This window comes from Tupaia chinensis, unplaced genomic scaffold (genome assembly GCF_000334495.1).
Source record: "Tupaia chinensis unplaced genomic scaffold, TupChi_1.0 Scaffold145814_1, whole genome shotgun sequence".
NCBI lineage: Eukaryota > Metazoa > Chordata > Mammalia > Scandentia > Tupaiidae > Tupaia > Tupaia belangeri.
The window spans coordinates 1,811,578-1,823,577 of record NW_006205672.1 but is presented as its reverse complement, the minus strand read 5'-3'; the positions used below and the strand labels follow the sequence as shown (position 1 = coordinate 1,823,577).

The following is a 12,000-nucleotide window of genomic DNA, read 5'->3' as shown; positions in this document are numbered from 1 at the left end:
AGGGTTCAGTGTTGGTGTGTGTGTGTGTGTGTGTGTGTGTGTGTGTGTGTGTGTGTGTCTTAGTAATATAGAGATAATTTAAAAATGAATTGAGTCTTTGGCTCTGATGGGTTTAAAATGAAGAGGGGCTGGAGCCAGCAGGTGGCATGGTGGTTAGGACACTGGACTCATAGGTGGCTGACCAAAGTTTGAGTCCTGTACCCAGTGGCTTGAAACTCATGCTGGGCATGTATGCATGCATGTCGAAAATTCCAAGAGGAGGGAACCAGCAGTTAGCGTAATGGCTATATCGCTGGACTCCCACGTAGTCTACCGCAGTTCACGTCTCGGACCCGGTGGCTTAAATCTCACGCTGTGTGTGTGTGTGTGTGTGTGTGTGTGTGTGTGTGTGTGCATGCCCAAAATCCCTAGAGGAGAGTGGAGAAGAACAGATTGTGGTGTGGCCATCTCCCCTGGGGGGCGATTTCTCGCTTTCTGTCTGTCTGGCAAGCGCACACTCTCTAAAGCAAAAAAAAAAAAAGAAAAAGAAAAGAACAGAGTGATGAAGGCAGACTATAGTAAGTGAAGAAATGGGAGCACTGAGTAATTCGGTGTGTCACTTTGTAAGAAGTTATATGTGTTTATCATTGTCAATATCATCATCATCATCCTAATCACAAGAGAGCATTTGTTGGTGTTTCCTGGCATTTCTGACTTTAAATACACATTAAAGTGCAAATGTATTACCTGTTTTTCACGAGCCAATAGTCTTTCCCGTTAAGGTTACCATAGCCAACCACCAGTACACCATGATTCACAGTCTGAGTACAGGATGGTTCATAGTAGACACCTGGGAATAAAACACGGGCAGGGAGGAAGGGTGAATGCTTTATGATAATAAAAGGCATTTGAAAATGCTGCCGTTAAGGGAGCTGGACCCCACATGGCTAATCAGGCAGTTTGAACCCTGGACCCAGCAGCTGGAAAAACACTTCAAGTGTGTGTGCACGTGTGCCCAAGATTGGACAGAATAGAGAAATTAAGGGATTGTGGCCTGACCACACCCCATTGGTGAGTGCTTTGTCTCTCCCCTCTCTCTGTGTCTCTCTTTGGTGAGTGTATATATCCTCTAGCAAATTTAAAATTTTAAACTTAAAACACTACTTTTTTTTTTTAACTTTTTGATTTATTTGAGCTTAGAAATAGAATCAATTCAGCCTTCTAATTTGTAAATTATAAGATCTTTGTGATTTGTAAATTAAGATTTTTTTGGTAGAGAAATTTTCAAAATATGATTTTAAAACTTTTGGGAAGACTTCCCTTCCCCCACTTCCCCAAAGCGAAGCTATGGCTGCACTGTGCTTGCTCCGGATTCCAGGCTCCTACTCAGCTAGTGGGGTGGCTCCCTCCACCAGCCACCAGGATTATCTATCCGGACCTTATCAGCCACTATGAGATGGCTTTACATCTTTACAAGATCCGGGAGATGGTGGTTGGGCTGTGCCCACAGTTGTGCTGGCCAGAAACTTCCAGGTAAGGCCACTTCCAAAGCAATCCCAGTTTGCTCCGTCATTTAGATGAATCCATCAGCATTGATATTCTAGAGGCCAGACTGCCCCACTCTCTGTCCGGCTCTCTCTTTTACTGTATAACTATATTTATTTACTGTCTACTCGAAAACATCATAACTTTTTTAAAAGTTTTTTTTCCCCCATAGGGCATGTACACTCACTAGAGAGAGACAGAGAGACAAAGAGAGGAAAAGTGAGAAATCACCCTCCAGGGGGAGATGGCCATGCAGCAATCCCTTCTTCTCCATTCTCTTCTTGGGATTTTGGGTACACACGCACACGCGCCTGGGGTGATTTTCAAGCTTCTGGGGCCAGGACTCGAACCACAGAGTCAGCCATGTGAGAGTGCAGTGCCTTAGCCTCCTCGCCACCTGTCAGCCCTGAAAATGCTATTACTTTTGATTAAACTGTTTTGGATAGACAACAAAGTTAACTAAAATGATAGAAACATATACTCTCATAGCTAAGCTGTTTAGAGTTCATTATTTCCTGCCATCAATGCTGTATTTGTCAACTTTCTTGCCAAGTTTGGTATGGACTCAGTCATAGTTCCCTCAAAAACCTTCTTTGATACGCCACTACCTTTATCTACCAATTAAAAAAAAAACCTGATATACAATTAGTTACTGTATGTCTTTGTATATATTTCTAAATTGTTCCATACATTTTCTTCCTCTATTAAATGAATAAAAATGTTTTAAAGTAATTGTCTCCTATGAGCTAGGGAAACAGAGAGAGAAGCACCGCTAACAATCTTCATTGCACGATGCATTCCAGCCTCACCAGCCCAGATCACGTGTACGCTCTTTCATGTCCTCAGAGGCCCCAGGAGGATTGGGAACCCCAGACCTTCGCACGTGGATTGGCCTCACAGAGCCTTGTGTTACTGTCTTGTCTGTTTAGTTCCCTAGATGAAATGCTTTTTAAAGTGATGTATGAAAAGTATGTTCTAGTTTCCTACTTTATCTAATATAGTTTTCTATCCTCAGTCGGTGCTCAGGAAATACATCATTCAGTCTCGTAGGGTTGTGGGTTGTTTTTTGTTTGTTTGTTTGTTTGTTTTATAGTTTTTGCTATAGGGTGCATGTGCTCGCCAGAGAGAGAGAAAGATTTCTTTTACGGCTCAGCCTTAAAGAAAGTAGTAGGGGGACCGACAGATGGCATAATGTTATGTTGCTGGACTCCCATGTAGTCGACTGTGGTTCAAGTCCCAGACCTGGTGGCTTAAAACTCATGCCAGGCATGTGTGCATGTGTGCCCAAAATCCCAAGAGGAGACAGGATGGTGGTGTGGCCACTCCCCCTGGAGGGTGGGGGTGGGTGACTTCTCACTTTCTGGCTCTCTAGTGAGTGCATGTGCACTATAGCAAAAATCTGTCTCTAAAAAAACACGTAGGTGCTTTCCTATTACATGCTGCTGTGCTACATCTATACTACACCGTCTCCACGGCGGTTAGGAGCACAGGCTCTGGAACCACGTTGCATAGTTATTTTGTTTGTCAATCTATTCATGATAGAGTGCATGTGTGGGCTCACAAAGGGAAAAGGAGAAGAGAGAGGAAAAGAAAGAAAGACAGAAACACTCTCCACAGGTCTGCTCATACCCTCTCTCCTTCCTCCAGCCCTCCAGCAGGGCAGGGTCACCTACGCCTACACAACGCACAGTTTCAGGTCCACAGGACCAGGAATCTGAACCTGAATTCAGCATGTAGCTTCTCGAAATGCCGTCCATACACTGGGCACTGCACTCCCTGGGCTGGGCCTGCACAGTTTTTAATCCCAGTTCAACCACTTTCAGATTATGTGACTGTAGGCAAATGAAGCCCTCTAAAATTTAGTTTTCATTTGGGAGTGCCTGCCTAAGATACCAACTGACCAGTGGGCCGGCGGGAGAGGATCTCAGCGTGAGAGACCCTGTCAATGGTGCCTTCCTCTCTCCCTCTCTGTCTTTCTCTCTCTCTCCCCATTTGTCTTTGATTCTCATAAAATGAAGAAACTTTTTAAAAACTTTTTTTCATCTATAAAGTAAGGTTATTGAGGATTAAATAGATAATACACATAAAGAAGTTACCATAGCATCTCTCGTGTAGTATGAGTAAACCCTGATAAAAATTTACCTTACTAATTAGGACTGGGTATAAAATACTTATATGAAAGGAGAGGTTTGGTTTAATCCGTCCAAACACTCAGAGTTGGAGTAATAAGGAAGGATAACATTCTTATAGACCTAGGCCCCCTGTAACACCACGATATTACGTCTGAGTTTTTACCACTTCTGTAGAGGAAGAAAGAAGAATGACTCGCATCTATAGCAACAGACACAGGCCCTTTGTTGGCCACGGCTTCTTTCAGGGCCTCTTCATAGCCAGAAGGAAGTAGTGTGTACTTGGAGCATGTGGCAGCACGGTTTTTCAAGTTATACTGGCACTTTTCATCCTGCAAAAAAAGGTGTAAATTAGACAAACAATATACTTCAATTTTCTTTACAAACCATTAATATCCTGAGCCGGAATTTCAAATATATTTCTTTCCTCATTTTAACCTTTTCAAATATCAGGCTCTATCTTCCTTTCTTTTTTTTTTTTAGATTGCTAAAGCGCACGTGCACTCTCTGGGGAGAGACAGAATGAGAGAGAGAGAGAGATGAAAGTATAAAAATGTACTCCCCAGAAGAGATGGCCAGGCCATAATCCCTTTTCCTCCATTCTCTTGAGGGTTCTGGAGCACACGTGCACACATGCCCTGAGTGTTTTTGAAGCTGCTGGATCCAGGACTCCAACCACGTAGTTGGCCATGTGGGATCCGGCTGCCTTAACCACCATGCTGGCCTATCCTTTCTTCTTTTTAAAGAAAGAAAAATCTAATCGTCTATATCCTGACATTTCGAGGGTTCGCCTATAACAGAGGAAATACAGAACCAACCCGCTATTGTACATCGTGAACATCTCCATACTTGCAACACTTGCCAGGACAACGCCCCCTTGGTCTCTAGGGTGGCTTGTAGGGACCACGAACTCGAAACTAGAGCTTTCAAATCTTTTCACGATATAATGCCTGCATGGTGGTCTGTAGTTAAGAAGATGGTTTATAAAGTCCATATAAAATAAAAATCTTGTAAGCATATTTTCAAGGAAGAAAAGAAATGTATTGAAATATACGTATTTGTTGAAATCCATGTTTGTTACGCTTATACGTATTTTCTCAATGCTCAACAGGAAAAAGAACTTGGAAGAAATAAACCAAAATAATAGTGGTAAAAGTAGGAGTTTTTGTGATTTTTTTTAATCTTTTCTAAAGTTTCTGAAATATGGACTTATTATTCATATTTTCAACATGTGTAATGACCTTTGAGGAGGAGCATGACTTAGTTTCTCAGCAGGTGGGAGAATAATGTTGTGGATAGCCTGAGAACAGGCTGAGCACAAGAAGCTACAAGACAAAAACATTTAAATGTCAAGCAGACAGGCAGAAAGAATTTTAAGAATTCTTTGCTTAAGGTCTGTTTTTGTTCGTTGGTTTGCTTTTAATTGCCAAAGGGTGCTTGTGCTGGCCAGGGAGAGACAGAGAGAAAAAGGGAGAAAGCACCTCCAATGGGGTGTGGTAATACTGCGATCCCTTCTCCTCCATTTCTCCATCCTGTCAGGATTTGGGGTACACATACAAATACACCCAGCATATTTTTTAAGTCACCATGACCAGTCTATGGGCCTGGCCCATAAAGTCTTTTATTTATTTTTTATTTTTTCTTTTTTTTGAGAGAGGTTTTTGCTATAGGGTATGGGCACTCACCAGAAAGACAGAGAGAGACAGAGAGACAGGCAGAAAGCAAGAAATCACTCAGGAGAGATGGCCATGCTGCAATCCTGGGCATGCATGCACACGCACCCGGCGTGAGTTTAAGCCACCGGGTCCAGGACTCGAACCACGGTCAACTACATGGGCGTCCAGCGACGTAGCCATTACACCAGCTGCTGGTCCCATAAAGTCTGTTTTTAGGCATGAATACTACATGCTTTTCTTTTTTTTTTTTTGAGAGATTTTTGCTATAGGGCGCGTGCGCTCGCCAGACAGACAGAGAGACAGAGAAATCACCCCCCAGGGGAGATGGCCACGCCACAATCCCTTCTCCTCCATTCTCCTCTCGGGATCCTGGGCACGCACGCACACGCACCCAGCATGAGTTTAAGCCGCCGGGTCTGGGACTTGAACCGTGGTTGACTACATGGGAGTTCAGCAACATAACCATTATGCTAACTGCTGGTCCTAACCACCTACTTGTTTAAAAATGTTGTGTCACTAATAAATTAAGAAAGAGAAAACTTAAGCGAATTTAAGAGACAGTGTGCAAGGGTGATGGGCAATGGGGGGAGAAGAAGGAGAGAATCAAGGAGGAAACAAAGAAAAACCACAGTTGATGCTGTAAAGTTCAACCATGATTAACTGCAAATAAGAAATCATAAAATAAAATTTAAAGTGTATATATATATATGTATATACTTAATAAGTATATACATATATATATATATATGTGTGTGTGTGTGAAGAGTGCTTAAGAAAAAGAACTGTTGGCTTGTGCTTGGTGGTAAGCCCAGAGCTACCAGTCAATGGATAGCAGGAGGTCATGGGGCAGCACGAAATGTCTGCTGCGACATACCGTGGCTTTGTAGGGGTAGGAAGCTTCTGAATCAATGCCGTTGTTATCAATGATGTATTGGAAAGCCCTTGTCATGAAGCCTCCATTGCAGCCTTTATTCCCGTATTGTATAGTGGCGCAGTCTACCAGGTTCTGTGCACTGAGAGACACCAGCTTTCCTGTTTTCAGCTTCAGCTGTGCTTCCAGGGCCCCCACAGCACTGAAAGCCCAGCAAGCACCACACGCACCCTAAAACAGAGACAAAGTCAGAAAGGCAATCACAGAGAGTCAGTGAGGATGACGCTGGCAACACAAACCATGAACCGGGCATCTTCCAACTGTGTCAGCCGCATCAGTAGTTCCCAGGAAGAGCTCTCCACACTTCCCTTCTCTCTTAGGCAATGAGAAGGAAGACTAAATATAGTCCCATGCCAAATGCAGCATTTCAGCAATGGACCACATTCGCGTTGGTGGTCCCACATCACACTACATAGTCTTGGCGTGCGGTGCCTGGACCATCTCAGTTTGTGAGTACACAGTGTAATCCTTCCCACAGTGACAGAATCGCCTTTCTTAGAGTAATGTGTGACTGCGTGTGATTGCTCTTAGGTGAGGTCCAATGTTAACAGAGACTTGCAAATGGCTTGGCTCAGAGCACATCAGCCACACAGAAACATACCAAGAAAGAGCACTCACCGAGCATGCACCAAATCCCACCTATCTTCCCCCACACATTACATTCCAGAGATAGATGCCTATGGCAGACTGATTCCGAGAGGACCTAAAATATCTTTCCCCTTGTCTGACACATTGTTTTTCTCAGATTATTATTATTTTTTAAGTTTTTGCTATAGGGTGAGTACACTCATTGGAAAGAGACAGAGAGAAGGAAAGTAAGAATTCAACCCCTCAGAAGGGATGGCTACACCACAATCCCTTCTCCATTCTCCTGTTGAGATTTGCGTGTGCGCACACACACATACACACACACACACACACACACACACACACATGCCTGGTGTGATTTTGAAGCTGCTGGGTCCAGGACTCAAATCATGGTCAGACACGTGGGAGTCCAGCACTTTAACTACTATGCCACCTGCTGACCCTGTCTCCAGAATATTGTAATCAAAAAACACTTTACAAGAAGGCACAAACACAAAACCACAAGCTGCTGTAGTTTTTTTTTTCTTTAAGCTGCTGTAGTTTTAAAAAGTGCAGAGAAGCCAGGGTGGTAGTGCAGAGGTAATTCCACACTCTGACGCTGAGGCCAGATGGGAATGCCGTGGGTTCATGTCCCAAGGTCTCGCTGTGCAAGCCGGGTGCACACACCTGCCTGTGACCTTGGCTGGCTGAGGCCGGGCTGCACTGTTAAGGTCCTGTTGGAGGGTGCCTGTCTCTCTCTCTGCCTTCCTGACTCTCTTATTGTCTCCCTGATTGAAAGAAAGGAATAAATAAAAACTAGAAGAAGAAAAGAAGTGCTGAGTACCCAGGTGCCCATCATGGCGGCTCTCTTTCTCTTTTCTCCCCTCTTCCCCACTTCACTTTTTTTTTTGGGGGGGGGGAGAGAGGTTTTTGCTACAGGGCACATGCGCTCGCCAGACAGACAGAGAGAGACAGAGAGACAGAAAGCGAGAAATCACCCCCCAGGGAGGATGGCCACACCGCAATCCCTTCTCCTCCTTTCTCCTCTCGGGATCCTGGGCACGCACGGACACGCGCCCGGCGTGAGTTTTAAGCCACCGGGTCTGGGATGTGAACTGCTGTCGACTACATGGGAGCCCAGCGACATAGCCATTACGTTAACTGCTGGTCCCTTCCCTACTTCACTTTTAAAGGACCCAAATTGAAATTCTGGTGAAGCAAAAGTACTCACTAAAATGCAACCACCTGGGGAAAGGAGCTCATTACATTATGCAGTTAACACTAAACATGTAGTTTACTGGGTCTCCCCAGACCCTTATTTCAGAGAAGCTTAAATAAGAAACCCAAAACTAGTTGAAAAAAAAATATATAGGCAGAAAAGAATAAAAGATTAGCAGTGCCATTCACGTCTAATACATTTTTTTACTTTCTTCATTGGTGACAAGTTGGGGCAGTTACTCAAAACTCTCCTCTGAGTCTTCTCCCTTACCCTGACTTCCCAGGTGACATGTGTGTGTTACTGTTGGTTATCTCTAACTTAGGGTTTTTGTACTTTTTTTTTTTTTTTTAACAAGCAAACTAGAGGACAATACAGCAACCTAGGAACAACTTTGCAAAACACATCGTTCATGTCCTAACATCACAAGCCTGGCTGTGAATCAGCATGACAGGTAGTATAATTCGTAGGCTCCATTAGCCCTAGTTCCCTCCTTCCTTCCAATCCGGAAATTCATACCTAAGATGGAGAGAGACTTCCTAATCAGGGTTCTCTTATGCACACGACACTGCTTTTTATGCAGTTGGCTTGAGGGTTCAGTGCAGTTGATGCATAACATGAGCACTAAAGTTTATCTTTAAAACCAAGCAAAGGGTCAGCAGGTGGCATGGTGGTTAAGACTCCCACATGGCTGACCGCGGTTCAAGTACCAGACCTGGCAGCTTACTTTCTCTCTCACTCTGTCCCTCTCTGGTCAAATTAAAATAAATAAATAAATGAGTAAATAAAGTGAAAAAAGAAAGATCTTTAAAAAAACAACAAACAAGCAAAGACTTGGTTCACAGTGTTTGTTTAAGGTGGCTCTATAACCACTTACGTCCTAAGCACCGGTGAAGAATAGAAACAAACTGTGGGTGTGATCCTTGCCCTCAAGGAACATACAATTTAGTTGGGAAGACAAGAGTAACAGAAATAATTAGAAAGTAACACAAAGGACTATGATATTCATTGCCAAATTATGCAGCTAGACTAAGCATTTAAGAAAGCACACAAAGGGACCAGCAGGTAGTGCAGTTGTTAGGGCACTGGACTCACACACAGTTGATCATGGTTCAAATCCTGCACCTCTCTTTCTCTCTCTCTCTGGTCAAATTAAATCATACTAATAAATTAAGTAATTAATTTAAATTTTATTTATTTCTGGCTATTATTATTACTATTTTAATTTGACCTGAGAGAAACACACAGAGAGATAGGGAAAGTGAGAGAGCAAGCTGCTAGGTCCAAGACTCAATCCATGATCGGCCATGTGTGAGTCCAGCACCTTAACCACCATACCACCTGCTGGTCCAATAGTTCTTTCTTTCTTTCTTTATGTCTGCTATAGGGCATATGTGCTCACCAGAGAGACAAAGAGAGACAGACAGGAAATGAAAAATCATCCCCCCAAGGGTGATGGCCACACCACAATCCCCTCTTCTGCATTATCCTCTTAGAATTTTGGGCACATGTGGATAGGTGCCTGGCATGAGTTTCAAGTCACCAGGCCTGGGACTCAAACCGTGGTTGGCCAAGTGGAAGTCCAGCAACGTAACCATTAAGCCGTCTGCTGTTAAAAAAACAAAAGAAACACATAGATTGCAGAAGCTTGGCGTGATCATACTCACCTGATATTTCACGTTAGTAACACATCCCTTCTGTCTCCAGTCCACAAACTCAGGTAATTTCCGATTAGGGCTTAATTTGTAAGTGATGTTGCTCTGCCATTGGCTGGGAACCCTCAGGGAACACATCGAAGACACTACTTCTTCACTAGTCTACAAAGCAAATAAATAAATATGTATATACATACATATCCCTTTCACTTTTCTTTATGTTTTTTAAAAATAAACTCATACTTCAATTTCATCTTTCAATGAACTTTTTTCCTTAGATTTATTTTATTTAACTTTATTTATTTTAATTTGACCAGAGAGGGACAGAGAGAGAGAAAGAGAGAGAGAGGGAAAGCGAGAAAGCAAGCCACCAGATCTGGGACTTGAACTGTGCTTGGCCATGTGGGAGTCCAGCACCCTTAATCACCACGCCACCTGCCGGCCCCTCTTTGTAATATCTTTATAACTGTAAATGTGAATATATTTTTTTAATAGAATAATTAGTGATAGTTGTGAACAGCATAAATACTGTTGTTTATTGGGGGGGTGAATTATCTGGTCTCTTTAGTCTTGTAGTTTGGAATGGCAATCCAGTTATGCATCCTCACTGGGAAGGAGAGAAAGAAAATGGGAAGCACTAGAAGTTATAGGGAGAGAGATTCTTGGTTCAAAGCAAGACAGACTTTAATCAATTGTCTAAAAAATACAATAGAACAACTGGTTTTCTTTGTCAGAAAGTATTACAAAGGAGATTTTTGCATTTTAGTAGGAATTTGGTACATCTCGGGTGTTCCTTTCCGAAGGATACCATTGTTCTTAACTTTAGTCACAGTGGCTGAAGAATATAAAAATTAATACAGAATCTAAAAACTAATGGGAGATTTGTGATAGCAAATACGCATATGCTTCCATTAAGAAATCAGGTAGACTATAGTAAATTGCTAATTTAGGCGTTAGCAGATAGAGTAGCAGTTACATCGCTGGACTCCCACATGGTCAACCTCTGTTCGCGTCCCAGACCTGGTAGCTTAAAACATGCTGGGCACGTGTGTGTGTGTGTGTGTGTGTGTGTGTGTGTGTGTGTGTGCATGCCCAAGATCCTGGGAGAAGAGTGGAGAAGAAGGGATTGCGGTATGACTATCCTTCCTGGGGGGTAGGTAATATCTCACTTTCTCTGTCTCTCTGGTGAGCACACACACCCTGAGGCAAAAACCTCTAAAAAAATTTGTCAGTTTAGGTTCCAGTGGGTGACGTGGTGGTTAAGGCACTGGATTCCACATGGCCAACCACAGTTTGAGTCCCAGACCCTGTGGCTTGAAATCATGCTGGGTGCCTGTGCGGGGGTACCCAAAGCCCTGAGAGGAGACGAGGAGAAGGGATTTCAGCATGACCACCCTCCCTACAGGGGGTGGTTTCTCACTTTCTCTCTCTCTTTTTCTCTCTGTCTCTCTCTGGTGAGCTCATGCTTCCTATGGCAAAAACCTGGGGGAAAATTGTTAATTTAGACTTAAAGAAGTATGGTAACTTAATATGAAAGACTGTGAGTAGTCTCTAGGCAGTGCTTTTCAGAATTCATAAAAAAAATAAAAGCAACAGTAGTCTGTGATTTCAAAACTTCCTCTAGACAAGGGATTTGTTAAGGAAAGTAGCCAAAGTAGAACTACATGAGGAAATGTGCAAATAAGTAAGGCACCTCAGAATTCTACTTTTCTAACTTTGTCCACTTACAGCTGTACTCTCCTTGATGGTGGGGTTTACCTTCAGAGTGTTTGAGGGGAAACAGAAATCAAGCTCACACAGTAGCTTGAAAGTAGGATTATGTGAAATTCACCTACCATGTCTCCCAGGTGGTTCATGCCTAGATCATATGAATGCATTCCCATCGAATGCTCCAGATTGTGAAGCGTCACTAACTTGAGATTCTTTTCCCAAATGAGACGCCGTGCTAGCTCTTCATCCTAAAATATAAAGAAAAAGAACATAATTATACTGCATTCTGAAAAAATACAAGTTAAATAATACAAAGAGCATTTTATGAAGCATTTTATACCTGTCTAGGAGCATGTCAATAAATTAATGTATCCAATATAACTACTAAAATCACATTTTAATCTTAATTCTCATTCATAATTAGTGATGAGTATTATTTTACAATATACATAATGAATTTCCTCCTTAATATGTTAAGAAGTTTTTATTTTATTTTTTTAAAAAACTACTGTTAGTTCAAGTATGTCCTTCATAGGTGGTAAATTCACTTAATCTTTTTTCTGTTTTTTATTTTATTTTATTTTATTTTATT

The 12,000-nt window shown here is 42.5% G+C and overlaps 1 protein-coding gene across 1 annotated transcript in view; it reads right to left on the bottom strand.

Annotated features, from left to right (window-relative positions):
- CTSS (cathepsin S) overlaps positions 1-12,000 on the bottom strand; it is a 30,893-nt gene that overhangs the window by 11,524 nt on the left and 7,369 nt on the right. The window contains exons 3-7 of the mRNA XM_006168454.3: positions 11,534-11,656; positions 9,711-9,860; positions 6,204-6,431; positions 3,820-3,985; positions 727-829 (exon numbers count right to left, since the gene is read on the bottom strand). Coding sequence (XP_006168516.1) covers positions 727-829; positions 3,820-3,985; positions 6,204-6,431; positions 9,711-9,860; positions 11,534-11,656 — 770 coding nt within the window. The remainder of the gene's footprint in view (positions 1-726; positions 830-3,819; positions 3,986-6,203; positions 6,432-9,710; positions 9,861-11,533; positions 11,657-12,000) is intronic.